Consider the following 15,104-nt stretch of genomic DNA (forward strand, 5'->3'; position numbering starts at 1 on the left):
AATATTAATAAAGATAACAAGTTATATCATTTGAAAGTTCTAAGGTTTACTATCTACGGTGTCTTTTTTTACAATATAGATGCTCCAGCAACAGTATTATTGTAATTTGTGTCGGGTGTGCAAATGACAATACGAAAAAATCAAAATGGGACTCCATACCTTTGTAATGAAATAGCGATCGCAAGATCAATCCGTCGCACTTGGGTAAAATGTTCATGAGTGTCCATTGAAAAACAAACAACAGCACTTTTTGTTCACAAAAGCGGTAAATCCATGAAATACTGACATATTGTCCATTGTTTGCGTCACATTTATTATATTATATAATATATATTATATTATCAATATATTATTCTGTATATTGTCAAATATACCATTAAATCATTTAATATATTGATCATTCATATATAGTGTTACAATACAGAAGGGGACAGAGACACTGGAATGCAGGAAATATAGTTTATTGAACAACCAGGAGCATATATGGAGTGCAGGTAAGTGATGGCAGATAAGACAGGTGGCAGATATGGATACTGGAGTGATACTTGTCTTTTCTCTTGCCGATATCGCAGGCAGATGACAGACTGGAGCTGAGAAGACACTGAGGAACTCACACGGGACGAGGAACAACGAAGGAGACTTGGGAACACGCTGGAGACAGGTAAGTATCTTGGAAGGAGTCCTTGAGGTAAGCATACAGGTAAGACCATGTGCAAACGAGACCGGACAGTGACTGTGTGAGTGCGTGTGCCTTTTGTGCTGCTGTTGATGACTGCGCTGATGGGATGCAGGTGTGCGTGATTAGAACTCGGGTGATGACGTGTGCTGTGGTTGGGTGATGGTAGAGCCATCTGTGACATATAGGGAAATATATTTTCTTTGTGTAAGGGAATGTAGAATGAAAACTGAATGAAGACTTCTTTTGATAACTGAAGAGCTTTACTAAGTGTTCAATGAATCTAACAATAGAAAATCTGTACCATGTGTACCGGATGTTTTGTTATGAATATGTACCTGTACTTTCTAACAAACTTATGTTTAATTAACTAAGCTTTCTTCTCTCTCTCTCTCTTATTTCTGTTAAAAAGAGGTCAAATGTTGAGCTGTGGTCAGATAAGACTTCCTCTTTTTTTCAACTGCCTAAAACAGCCTGTACAGATATCAGTAAAAGTTGTGACAGACATAGAATGCATAGAAATGTTAATCCAATGTTCTGCAAGAAAGTTGGCTAGTACCAGCTATAGTCCGTAGCCATCCGTCAGTCTAGTTGTTTAGCCCTCTGGCTCACATTTAATATTGGTAAATGAAAGCACTGTGAATCTTAGGGCAGCAAGCAGTGAGTTTTTTACCATCACTATCACAGGTTATAGTTAGCAACACTAAATTCCTCTTGCTATCTCCGGGTCAAGATGGAGAGGAAAATCTCAGCATTCTTTAAAAAAAAGTCAGAAAGCCCCAGCCTAGTCCTCAGTCAGGTGATTGATAGTGCAAGAGGTAGGTTATCTTAGGTGAGATGAGGAATGTATGAAAATGCCTCCCCCCTCAGAATTGGGGCTTGCATAATGCCTCTGTCAACGACAATCCAAGTTGCTACATCCTTACAATAGCATGATTTTGCAAGACGTGAATAGACAAATTCAAAGATTAAATGTCAGTGTCAAGAAACATTACAACCAATCATAAACTTAAGTTTGAAGATGTTTCCTTATTTGGACAAAGGTAGGCATTCATTTTTAGATCGGGTGTCATGACAGTGATGAAAATGCATTACGAGAAAGATATAAAATGCTTGAAGTCTTCTGCTCTTGGCCACTTCTCGTTCAGGTTTTTTTTTTTAAAGGAACAAGATCCTTGTTTTGGCAAAAACCTTTTCTCCAAGATCTTTGCTACGGAGTGTTCAATTAAAATGTATTTAATTTTTGTGGTAATTTCCATGACATATAATGCTCTCTCTTTACAATCAATCTATTAACAGCAGATTTTACACTTCTTACAGCAGTAGCGTTGTGACTTTTCTGATTACATGTGAGAATTGCTGTCTCTCTCTTTCACTTACGCTCTCTCTCTCTCCCTCTCTGGACTTTATGTGACATTCTTTGGTGGTCACATCTTGTTCATACTTTTTCTTAAAAATCATTGGCCATTACTTTTCAGAACAGCCATGGTGATCTACACAGTAACGGTGCACACAGGAAAGAGGCTCTTGGCGGGCACCACTAGCCTCATCTACATCCAGCTGCGTGGTAGTGAGGCTGAGAGTGAGGAACAGAATCTAAATCGCCTTCAGGCATTTTTGCAAGGATCGGTAAGTGCACCCAATTAAACCAATTAAACCAATTAAACTAAGGAGTTTTGGTTCAAAAACTATTAGTCAGAAAGCTACATTTAATGGAAGATATTTGAAAGAGTGAGTATAAAAGCTGTATGGAGTAATGATAAAAAAAAAATTGCATTTTATATTTACCTTAAAATTATCTTCCCAAATGTACAATGGGATATTAAAATAATAATAATATGGAGGAGGAGGGGTAAAATTCTGAGAAATTTATGAGGGATCCCTGTTTACGGTTGCGTCTGTGGTGTGATGAGGCAAGCAACATCCATCCAATATAAAGTGATGTGGTTCCTTGACACTATTTTTCAGAGTTTTTTACTCACAAATTTGGGACTTTATAATCAAAGAATATTCAAGTTTTTTCTTGCAAATTTGTGTTTTTTTCACACAAATTTGTAATTTTGTAATTTCAGAATATCTGTTTTTTAACAGAAATTCTGAGTTTCTTCTTGATATTTTACATCCCCTCCCCCAACTCCATATTATTATTATTATAATTTTTACCTACAATGGCCCTAATAAGCCCTCGTAAATATGTCTCTGCAGGAACGAGCATTTAAGATACACTGTGAGGCATCCCTGGGAAAGCTCATATCTGTCAAGCTCTACTCCAAGCCGTTTATGGGTCTTCTTTACAACCAGTGGTTCTGTGATAAGATCTTGGTCAACACGCCAGAAGGTGATGAGATTTTGTTTCCGTGCTATTGCTGGCTTGACTGTAACGAGAGGCTCGTTTTAAGACCTGCTAAAGGTAGGCACTTTCAATTCAGATCATGGGCAAAATTCTCATTTACCAGTGTACTTGAAAGTTCAGTGGTGATGTCTTGTAAATGTACTGCATGGACACACACACACACACAAACATACACCCACACACAAACACACCCCCACACACAAACACACACACACAGGTTTTTTTTGCTGTCTTAGTGAGGACATTCCATAGTCGTAATGGTTTTTATACTGTACAAACCGTATTTTCTATCGCCTTACACTACCCCTACCCCTAAACCTACCCATCACAGGAAACTGTGCACATTTTTTCTTTCTCAAGATTTATAAGCCGTTTGAAAAATGGGGACATGGGGTAATGTCCTCATAAGCAGGGCAGTGCACAGACATTTTAAGGGGCAGTGGCCCAAACCAAAAAAAGCAGCACTAAAGGGACGGAAGGATATTGGGGGGTGGGGTGCTTGTTAATACAAATTATTCATTTGTTACAAATATCCAATTAAAAGAGAAGACAGCACCTTCACTTTGATTCTTTTTAGTTGACTCTTGGCAATATCATCTTAATATATAGAATGAATAACACAACTTTTACAATCATATTTTAAACAATTAAGATTAGTGCTAATTCAGTTAATTGATTTTAAGTTGTTGTAATTATTCTTACATTCACATAATTTATTGTCTGTCTTTAGCATATTTCTAGCATATCCCTTTACTCTCAGCCACATGTGACTGTCTGATTTGCCTGCCTTAGCTTCATCTTGAATGGAAGTATAATACATTTAATTTAATATTATAAAGCATAAATCTATACATTGTGTTCCAAATTATTATCCAAATGACATATTAGTATGATTTTAGTAAAGTAAAAATTATTTCTCATATCTTTTTAGATAACTGTATCAGTCTCAATAGTTTGCCAGGTGTTCTTGGGTAAATGGAAAACCTACTTAAATAAGTTGTTCCACATTATTAAGCAAGTCACAGTTATTGTGTAGTATGGAGAGGAAGAAAGATCTTTCTGAAGATTAAAATCATGCAATGCCTTGAAAAGTCATGAAAACAGCTTATATTCTGCAAAAACTGAATAGAGATTATTGAACTGTTAAAGGATTTGTGATTAAAGTGATTCAGAGCAGGGAAGAATTCAGTCAGATAAAGGCTTATTAAGGAAAGTTTCTGTCAAATTAAAAAAACTAAAACCTGAATTTGTATTTTACTGAAATCCCACTGATATGAGTTCCACATGATGAGTTAGCCTACCTCCCTTACGAAAATTAACCATGTTTTATTATAGTAAAACCATGGTTTCTGGCGTATTTATTACCATTTGTATAACCACACAAATGCCATATCTATCATGCCATAGATTTTGAAGCAGAATTATAGTTAATTTGTGGTTACCATGGAGTAACTACAATAACCATGTTTTTTGTTTATTTGTTTATTTTATTCGTAATAAAACCATGGTTAGCTGGCATGCTGGAGTATTGAATCAATGTTTGCAATGATGAATGGCCTTTAACAGCCTCCCTTCGCTATGTCTTGGTCTTCTTTTTTGTGAAGGCATTGTTTTTTTGTCTACCAAGTGTGCCAACAAGAGTAAATTTGGTGTTATTTATGTTATATAAGATCGGGTATAATAATTTGATTAGACACGAGTTCCTATTCTCTTACAAGAACATGGATGTTCTGTACTAGTTATTAGCACTATAGGACCAGGAGTAAAACATTACCGGCAGAAATACAAAAACAGTCTACCAAATTACTAATTCTGCAGCCCAATCACTGTCTGTAATGTGGATTATAAAGCATCTACCTGTCAATTGGGACAAACTTCTGGAACTGTCATCTCCACACACTCGCCTGAGCACGGACACAGGCTGTGAGTGATACTGGGGAGCGAGCGGGAAAACATGGAGCGGATTAGCGGAATTAGTGGATCTTTAGCGGAGCGATAACAGACCACTTTTATGGGAATTTTGTTGAAGGGAGAGGAGGGGGCGAGAGGGGCACCTCATCTGATGAGGGCAGAGGAGCAGTGGCTCTAGTCACCGGGCCACCCTCCTGTGCATGGCCCTGCTCATAAGTCACCCTCTCCTTGTAATACCTATGTCATACCCATGTCATTATCCAAATTTGTGTCCTGATATGTCACAAACACACACACACACACACTTTCGCACATCGCAGAAGAATTCCTTTAAGCAAACATTTGTCTTCATATGATGGAGAGATGTACTGTATGTAGTTGTCATTCATATTCATTTTTTTATGTATCTCAGAACACTGTGACTAATGCTACCATTAGCCTTTTTAAAATAAAGCACATTTATAATAAAATTAAAGTGTCTATGATAAAAAATAAAAAATAAAAAATTACATGGATGACAAGTCATCGTCCTATGATCAAGTAATGATACATACAAAATATAGCCTACATTTTTTTTGCAAACAAACAAATTTAGATTTTGAATTAATATTGTCATTTGCATTTCAGCTTCACTTGTGTTCCAGGACACCAATCCAATAGCTCAAAGACAAAGGACGAGGCAGCTAGAAGAGCAACAAAAGTTATTTAGGTTTGTGGGCAGCACACCAATACAAGTCAGGTGTGACAGTGAAGTGTCAATGTTACATTAAAATAAATTCAGTGAAATTAAATTCTCAGGTGGCGCGTGTATGCTGAGGGCACGCCCCAAGTTATCGATTGCGACACTGCCTTCGATCTGCCAGCTGAAGTCCGATTCTCTTTCACAAAGCAAACCGAGTTTTACTCCACTGCTGGAAAGCAGTAAGTGACCAAGTCATTTTTTAACACTCCTGTAGTGTTCATCTCTTTGTTACACACTGTAGAAGCCATACGGTTACTAATGTTGTTATTCAGTCTATATGTTACTATATTTCTGTACTTTCACTTTAAAGGGAATGAATTGCACCCATTTTGGGATTTTTCCATTTTTGGGAGACAGTTTTTGACCTACACTACTCTATACTGCTTACTTTGGAATCACAGTTTTGTTTTTAAGTTTTCACCTTTTTGTTACAATAAAAATCAAGTCTTGCTCAAACAGGTTGTAGTGTCAAAGATACTTTTCCACTCGGAAGTGGATATAGATCAAAGGAAGCCATTACACACACTGTTCAGTATGTGCTGGACCCAATATTGGGTTTTTAGAACAACACAACCATACAAATTTAGGCAAACAACTGAACAGGTGTCGACTCTAATTTCAATTTAGGGATGCACCGATGCCATTTTTTAAGGACCGAGTATGAGTACCGATACTTTTTTCTAGTACTCGCCAATACCGATGCCTATACATTTATTAATTTCTCTCTCTCTCTTTTTTTTTTTTTTTTTTTTGTGATGTTGCAGTTTTCCAAGCACAACACAGTGAGAGTAATGAATGTAGGACAGCTTCTTTATTATTACTCTAATGAAAAACGTAATAATTTTGATGTGCTTGTCACAACTTAAAGAACAATAATTTCACAGTAAAAATTTCACAATAACCTTCAAAGGGCATAATTACCAATATATATAATTGTTGTTATATAAAAAGAAATTTACAAACAAATTACAAACAATACAACAAATACTATAGAGATACAAATTAAATAAACTTGTTTTTCAGATACAGTAGGTTTATTTACCATGTATACATTTATTTAACATCTTTTGTTGTTTTATTAACATTAATGGCAAATATAGGCTACGGTCCCTTTAAGACCGAATCCATGGATACTGACACATATCCTGTTTTCGCCCAAATGTTTACGTCGACTTAAGCCATTACCCACTGTGTTTACGTGAGATACTCCACACGATGGACATTTTGACAACTATGTGTGCATTTGACCATTCAGGCGCGAGGAGAACTGATCGCGCGCTGTCTGAGAGAACTGGGATCGCGCGCAAGAAAGAGAGAGCGCGCACGCGAGAGAGAGCGCTTTTGGTCTGTGTCATTCAGCGCGATTCCGCCTATCCCGCCTTCACTAATCGATAATGAATTGTGATTGAAAGCATGCAGTTCGCAATGTGTGTGTTGTCATCATTAAGTATTTCCACACCCCTGAGGCTGACATTGTTTCTGCTGCTGCCGTCGGTGTCTCTGTGCACGGAAAATTCTGTCAGTTACGTCACGTGAGGTATCGGTCTTTGGTATCGGGGGTATTTTTACAAGTACGAGTACAAGTACAGGAGCTTGGTATCGGTCGATACCGAAACTGGTATCGGTATCGGTGCATCCCTATTTCAATTACAAGCAATGTGGACAGTAGGCCTATTCATGGTCATCAGTAAAGAGGGAGAAGACAGATTGTGTCTGAGTGTTGGTGTACTTTCACACACTGCACGCCATCTGTTTTTCATTGGATTAACTGTTTTGGGTTTATTTTACCATGTTTGCCCTTTCCCACCTACGATTTACAAAATTCTGTTGCATCTGGGTTCCACGGACCCAAGCACCACAGGAGAAATAAGTTATATATGTGACGTAGAGGCAATGTCAGTCTATTACTTTGGAGTATGCTTTATTCAAAATGAACTGTGATAAATTTTCAAGAATGTATACTCAGCTAAAAGCATGCTACCCAATGTAATGGTAACTCCAGAGATGCATTTAGAGAGTTCATAAGTAGTGGGCTTATGACAGCAAGCTTAACCATTTCACCATTATTGTTTGGACAATGGACTGTATCAATGTTTTTTGTTTGTAGGTTAGCCTAAATATGGTGTGTTTTTAGTTATATGCACTGGTGGAAATGCTGTATATTTATAGCTAGATTTAATTTTAAGTATGCTTTAGTTAAAAATTAACTGGTGATTTAAAAACATGATCCCATGAATATTCAGTGTATTTTGCATGTAAGTGGATGGCATTCGCAAAATAGCTTTGTCTGATTGAAGACAGTAATAATATAATATCTAATAGTACCTACAAAGATGCTCACAACTAAAGCTATGATGGCTCATAGGTAGTATATCAAGGTTAGTTCTAGTAATAATGTTTGTACCTGTGTATTCTGTGTGTGTAGGCTAGCTGCTCTGAAACTAACTGGATTAGCTGACAGCAGAAGATCGTGGGAAAGCATCAGCCAACTGGAAGTAATTATTTTTGAAAACAGAGGGAAAACCATAGGTACTCATCTTAAATGAACGAACTGCTCAAAATGGCTGTATTGCAAATAAGGTACTGTCTGTACTGTAGCATATGTTCTGACATAGCATGCTTTGCAGAATATGTTCAGGAGCACTGGGATGAGGACAAGTTCTTTGGCTACCAGTTTCTGAATGGCCTCAATCCCATGATGATCCAGCGCTGCTCAAAGCTGCCCGCGAATTTCCTCGTCACAGACGACATGGTCAAAGACTCCCTAAGAGGGAGCAGCTTGGAGCAGGAGATGAAGGTACACTACTTGCTACTGGCATGATTTGGAATTACCGGGTCTGGTTTGCATTGGTTTTGTCTAATTTTCTGTGTTTCTTCATTACTTGGTGTGATCTACCCCCACACCCAGAAAGGGAACATCTTCCTGTCTGACTATAACATGTTGGATGGACTGGTGGGAAATGTAGTCAGTGGCAGGCAGCAGTATCTCACGGCTCCCCTGGTCCTGCTGTACTGTAACCCTCATGGCATGATGCTGCCCATCGCCATTCAGGTGAGTATCTTGCATTTGAAGTGCAGAAATACATGAGTTATGTATATAACCTCGGTTCTCTGAGGGAGAACACGAGATGTCACCCTGTATGAGATATCGCTCCTTGAGCATGTCCCTGCTGAAGCCAATTCTAATCCTGCTGCATAGTAGCAGCGTGCTGATTTTCTTTAAAGCTGGTACACGCCACTGGTTCTGCCTCTTTCCTACACTTGAACAATCGTGAGCACTGAGGCAGACGAAGGGGATGTCTTGTGTTCTCCATCAGAGAGATCATTTGACGTATGGGAGATTTATAGCACAGTGCCTCAGTGAGAATGACAGTACAATTTTTTCAATTTTCCAATTGTTTTCAATGGAAGAGCCGCGTTTTTTAAGTCTTTTTCAGGCTCAAGCGCTGAGAGCTCGGCGTTTTTTACTGGTTGCCTCGAGTTGAAGAATGTTCAACTGTGAGTAAAACACTGCGCTCATTACTGTCAACTTTTATTCAGCCACCCAATCAGAGTGGAGAAGGGGCGGGACAAATACAACACCGACCAACTGTCACAACATTCTTGCTGTACAACGACCTTAACAAGCAAAGAACGAAACAAAATGGATGAGAAATTAATATTGCTGGTCTCCGAACATACATAGCAAGTACTCTACATTGCGTCAACTTTTTTAGTCTGAAACAAATTACCTGCAAAATTAGTTATAAGTAACAGTGCCACGGATATTCCGTATCATAGCAACAAAGCGTCTCAACTAAAAAAAACGTTGCGCTGCCGAAGCACTCGCAAGCGCTCACAAATAGGCGTTTTAAGCAGGGTGTCTAGTGTTTTCAGCTGGCTAAGTGAAATGGCAGTGGAGTGAAATGTCGGTGATCAGTGGCACTCGGCTGATGACCCTGCAGCTGACCCAAGGGCACTGGTGGAGGTGTGTCAGGCAGCAGTGCCATAGCAGGCCAACATCTACCTGTAAAGTCAAAGCCCACTAAGCTTAAGACCAAGATACAGACAATACAGAACAAGCCACAGGAGTGCTCGTGATATCTAGGTTGTAAAAGCGAGCAAAGGTATCCCCAGATGCCCAACTCGCTGCCTGTTAGACATCCTGAATGGAAACACCTTTCCAAACAGTCCAAGACGCTGCCACCCCACAGGTTGAGTGAGCTCTCAGCCCCTTAAGGGGGTGAAAACCAGAGGCCTCATAAGCCAAGCGGATAGCTTCCACGATTCACTACGCTAGTCACGGCCTTGAGCCTGCATTTTAAGGCTGACCTCATCTAAAGGCTCAAAAGGCGCTGCGGTCATTGCTCGGAGCACCAGAGTAAGGTCCCACAGCGGGACCATAACAGAGGGAGGAGGCTGTAATCGACTACAACCTTTGAGAAACTGCGTAGCCAGCAAATGCGAACCTGGAGTAACTCCACCCCATGGACACCTCTTGAAGTTCTTCAAATCAATGCTTGAAGACGGCTCGAACAGGGACAGAAGTCTGCTTAAAAGCACTTAAAAGCCTTCAAGCATTCTAACCCGGGAATGTTTAAGTGCAATGAAAAGGCTTCCAACAGCTCAGCTCTCTAGGACAAATTGAAGAAGTGAAAGAGGCAGAACCATTGGCGTGTACCAGCTTTAAAACTGACGCGGCCGTAGTGGGATTAGAATTTGCTTCAGCTGGGAAATGCTCAAGAAGCGATATCCCATACAGGGTGACGTCGAAGTGCTTAGACCGAAAGAGGACCTGGGGATACCTAGGCGCCAAATGTCCGGGGGGGCATTATTAAATTTAATTACAGATGAATAAATCTTGAAAGATGAGGTAAACATTCTAATTATTAAAAAGAAACAAAGGAAAGGTGAAATGTAATGTACAAATGATGAGAAGGCAGAATTGCCTGAATAATTAAACATTAAATAAACCTCTGTTTTTAAGATGTCAGTGTCTTCAATAGAGTAATTACAGGAGATGCCATGGAAATCCTTTGTCATTTTCTTGAAAGAGAGAAAAATCATAACCTAGATTCCCTCAGGAACCGTTTGTACAATTTTCACACGTTCAAATTTAATTTGCACAGTTAAGGCAAAAGCCCAGCAAAGAGAATCCCATCTTCCTCCCAACGGATTCAAAGGCTGACTGGAAACTGGCCAAGATCTACGTCCGAAATGCAGAGTTTGCCGTTCACGAGGTCGACTTTCACCTGCTGAGAACTCACCTTCTGGCAGAAGTGTTCGCCATGACGACATTGCGCAATCTTCCCTCTCCACACCCTCTCTACAAGGTATTGAATCTGTCACACATAAGTTGGTTTGACATGTGTGAACGGTGAGGCCTCTTAGCAAAACAGGGGCATGTTCCAGACATACCACATCCACAGAGAGAGAAAATGATAGTGAGTTAAACAAAAAAGCCTCCCCTTCACTGTTTGCCTTTTGGAGAGCAGGACTGACTTATCTATAGCCTGTGGACACAGACTACACAGAACATTAGGTACATGAGGGGTCACTAATGTCTCACTCAAACCCATTCATCTTCCTGTAACTTTTCTCAAAAAATGGAATCATTCTTAAAATTCTGTAATTCATGTAAAAATAACTTGAAGGAATGGAATGTAGGGAGTCACCTACAAAAGAAGGCTTACGGGTACAGATACACACACACACACACACACGTGCAATAGCGCACACACTCACACACAAGAAGTTAAAATTCCTTATTCATTCATATATTTTTATCTTCAAAGACTGTGAATACAAATCTCTTACTTACTTTTCCTTTTGTAGCTCCTCTTTCCCCATATTCGATACACGTTCCAGATCAACATCATGGCCCGGACTGACCTGATATCCAAGGATGGGGCCATTACCCTGGTATGCATACTGCATTGTTAAACAGGCACTAAAGGTTCAATCTTCAATTAAAATCCAATACACTTTTTTGTTGAATTCAGCAAATTTCTCCTCATGATCTTATCTACCTGCAGACATATCTTGTAAGATTGGTAAAAAATGCATAATGGCTATTTAATGTTTTTTGTCAAGACTGACTTCTTAAACAACCTACTCTTTTCCTAAATTTATTATTGTTTATTTAACTTTGGGGGAAATTATTATTGGATTTGTGGTGCCAGTACTTTGTTTATAGCCTTTAACCTAACTTTATGTCATGTGTCTTCTCTCCATTAATGATTCTACTCTTAGTATGCAGGAGTTGGTGGAGAGTCATTGGTAAAGTTGATGAAGCGTGCTACTGCCTCCCTGACCTACAGCGCCCTCTGTCTTCCTGATAACATCTCTGAGAGAGGCCTGGAGAATGTTCCCCACTACTACTACAGAGATGATGGGATGAAACTGTGGAATATCATCAACAAGTATGACTACCAGTGGAGTTTACTCTAGTGTTTTTTTTTAATAGGCATTATGCTTTCTACTCTCTAACTATGTGTATGTGTGTGTTACATAATACATCCAGTTTTTAGGGCCGAACTAATACATCCTGGTGCACTGTCTGATTCATATTTTAACAAATACAGTGTCAATTATACAGGTTCATGGGTTTAATAGTCAGTAAGCACATGCTGTACATGTACTGTGTTGCAAGTCGCTTTGAATAAGGGTTAGGGTTAGGGTTAAGAAATAATTACAACGCAAATCTACCAAAAAAAAAAAGTAAAGCTGTAAATATGTAAACCCTGAAAACATCTGACTGTGAGGTTGCTTACAGGTTTGTTGGGGCTATATTGTCACACTACTATCAAGGTGATGCAAGAGTGCAGAAGGACACAGAGCTTCAGCGTTGGATCAGTGAGATATTCACCCATGGCTTCCTGGGAAGAGACGACTCAGGTCTGTTATCATTTATATTTACCATTACATTTATTAATTTGTCAGACGCTTTATCCAAAGTGACTTACAATTGAGGAATACAACAAGTGATTAATCATGAATAGGCAAATAGACACAAGAAGTGCTCACAATACAGGTTTCAGACATTGCTTAGAGTTGCATAAGCTAGAATAGGCGGCGATTAAAGGAAATGAAATGGATAGACCAATGAGTATGCATTTCCAAAGGAGCTGTTGTCATAGGACATTTAATCCAACAAAGGTTTCCTTTCTTTTTTTGTGTTCAGCTCAGTATTTGCACAGCATAGCATAGACATATTTGCTTTGAGGCACAACCTGTTTTATAAACCCCACTGTAATTCACTGTTTCATGGAAAAGAATTGAATCAGGTCAACAGACAAAAGTAGTTTATAGTTTAAAGCTCACCTCTCCATTTCATTGTGTGTGTGTGTGTGTGTGTGTGTGTGTGTGTGTGTGCGCGCAAATATAAACATCCTTAACTGAGTTCCTCACAGAAACAGCTTTTCTTTCTTCTTCCCAGGAATACCATCATCTTTTCAGACTGTGACGGAGCTTGTCAAGTTTGTCACCATGGTGATCTTCACTTCCTCAGCCCAACATGCCGCTGTAAACAATGGACAGGTCAGTTAGTACAAGTCAATTCACTTCCAGTCACACAGAGCCATTAAAGCTGGAGTCCGTGATCCTAATCCCATACACTTTTTCTCAAATCCAGCATATTGCTCCATACATTCCTCTAGCTGTCCGTTCAGTGTCCGAGCTCAAAAAACCCTCTGTTGTCCTGGCTATGAAAATGGGAAACAAACATAGTGGTTTGGACTGAGCCATAAACAATGCCAGCCAATCAAGTTTCGGGAGCATGAAGGGGAGGGGTTTCAGTTGATTGGCTATTGAGCTTGAATATCAACAGCCTTTCGCGAAACAGATTTGCGGACTCTGCCTTTTAACTGTTGTCTGTTATTAACATTTCCTCAAGATGCTTTAACCTCCTAGAGCAAATATTCCACAACGACAAGAAAAACCTGTCCATATCCACTTTTCATGGTCTAAGGGATGTTAATTATGTGCTGTTATTCTTTGTGAATATATGATGTTTTATTAACAAAATTCGGAAGGAACAGGTGCAGATAATTAACCTAATCAGCTCAGGTGGAGAGCATTCAGTTAATCAATGCAAACCAATGACAAGAGGTATGAATACAGCAGACTTCTGTTCGTCTGACAGTTCATCAGCATCCCTCCTCCACCCCTTCTCCTCACTTCAGTTCTATCTACTTTTACCACAACTGGGGGGAGTACTCTGGGTTCGGGCCAAAATTTCCAAGTTCGGAGCCCTCTCTCTGGACAGCATGCCAAATACACATAACTCTTACTGTATTTAATTATATGTAAACGTGAACTCGTGAATTGGCTTATATGTCACATTTTTCACCAATTCTTTCCCCCCAGTTTGACTTTGGTGGCTGGATGCCTAACTACCCCACTGCCCTCAGAAAGCCCCCTCCCAAGGTGAAAGGCCAGACCACTGAGGACACGATCCTGGAGACCCTGCCTGATGTGAGCACGACGGTGAATGGGATGGCTGTCCTGAGACTGCTGACCAAGGATTCTGCAGACCATGTGAGTTTGTACATCATCAGGGCACGTTCAAAGACAATTCAAATTGCAATTCAGTTTTGCTGTGAAAAAAATCTTGTGTATGCCATCATATTACTCTGGATGACAATGGCTTACTTACACTGCTTCCATTCCTCTGTTTTGCATTACCTTACTGTTACATTACAAAGGACATTTAGCAAACTGTAAGCATAGTGTTGCAGTGGGCACTTTCAGAATATTAGTGTGCTGTCATACGTGTGTTAAACATTGATATAAACATGTTCATTATCAACATGTTATTTACGATTTACGATTACAATCTTGTTACCCTGTCCATAGTACCCTCTGGGACATTTCCCAGAAAATCTGTATGATGAAGACGTCCCCTACAAGCTCATTAAAGATTTTCAAAAGGATCTGAGGGAGTTGTCAGATCTCATCGAGGAGCGGAACAAGAAGTTGGAGCTTCCCTACATCTATCTGAACCCCAAAAATGTGGACAACAGTGTAGCCATTTGAAAGGATACAGTAGTCCTTCTTAATATGTTTGTCTTTCTGTTAATAGCTTTGTCAATAAAAATAAAGACCAAAGCAAAAATAACTCAAAGTGAGATCATGGATATTGCCTTTCAAGGAAAATAAATAATGTGAAAGGCACTGCTTGCATTTCTTTGAACTTGTGAGTTTTGAGATATAAGTTTTTACAACTGTGCTGCCATCTAGTGACATAAACCAATACAATCCATTGCATAAAAAATGTATAATTCTTTTTCAAACTCAAACACAACTATTCACATGGTTACTGTAAACTGTCATATATTACACACTAGTGTGAAAAACTAAAACAGTCCCATCTTTGTTGCTTGTGCCTTTGTGTTACAGTGCAAAATACAGTATGATTACAGTACAATTAATTTGTGTTGTTT

General features: G+C 39.2%; 1 protein-coding gene across 1 annotated transcript; it reads left to right on the forward strand.

Annotated features, from left to right (window-relative positions):
* Positions 1-1,729: 1,729 nt before the first annotated feature.
* On the forward strand, positions 1,730-15,088 carry LOC127503978 (polyunsaturated fatty acid lipoxygenase ALOX15B-like). Its single transcript, XM_051878267.1, has 15 exons — positions 1,730-1,908; positions 2,155-2,305; positions 2,882-3,086; positions 5,568-5,649; positions 5,739-5,861; positions 8,108-8,211; positions 8,310-8,479; positions 8,591-8,734; positions 10,791-10,994; positions 11,497-11,583; positions 11,914-12,083; positions 12,437-12,558; positions 13,100-13,200; positions 14,029-14,199; positions 14,518-15,088. The coding sequence occupies exons 1-15, from the start codon at positions 1,748-1,750 to the stop codon at positions 14,695-14,697; spliced, it is 2,175 nt and encodes a 724-aa protein (XP_051734227.1). The 5' UTR covers positions 1,730-1,747; the 3' UTR covers positions 14,698-15,088.
* Positions 15,089-15,104: the final 16 nt, after the last annotated feature.

The sequence above is a fragment of the Ctenopharyngodon idella genome, chromosome 21, assembly GCF_019924925.1.
Source record: "Ctenopharyngodon idella isolate HZGC_01 chromosome 21, HZGC01, whole genome shotgun sequence".
NCBI classification, from domain to species: Eukaryota; Metazoa; Chordata; class Actinopteri; order Cypriniformes; family Xenocyprididae; genus Ctenopharyngodon; species Ctenopharyngodon idella.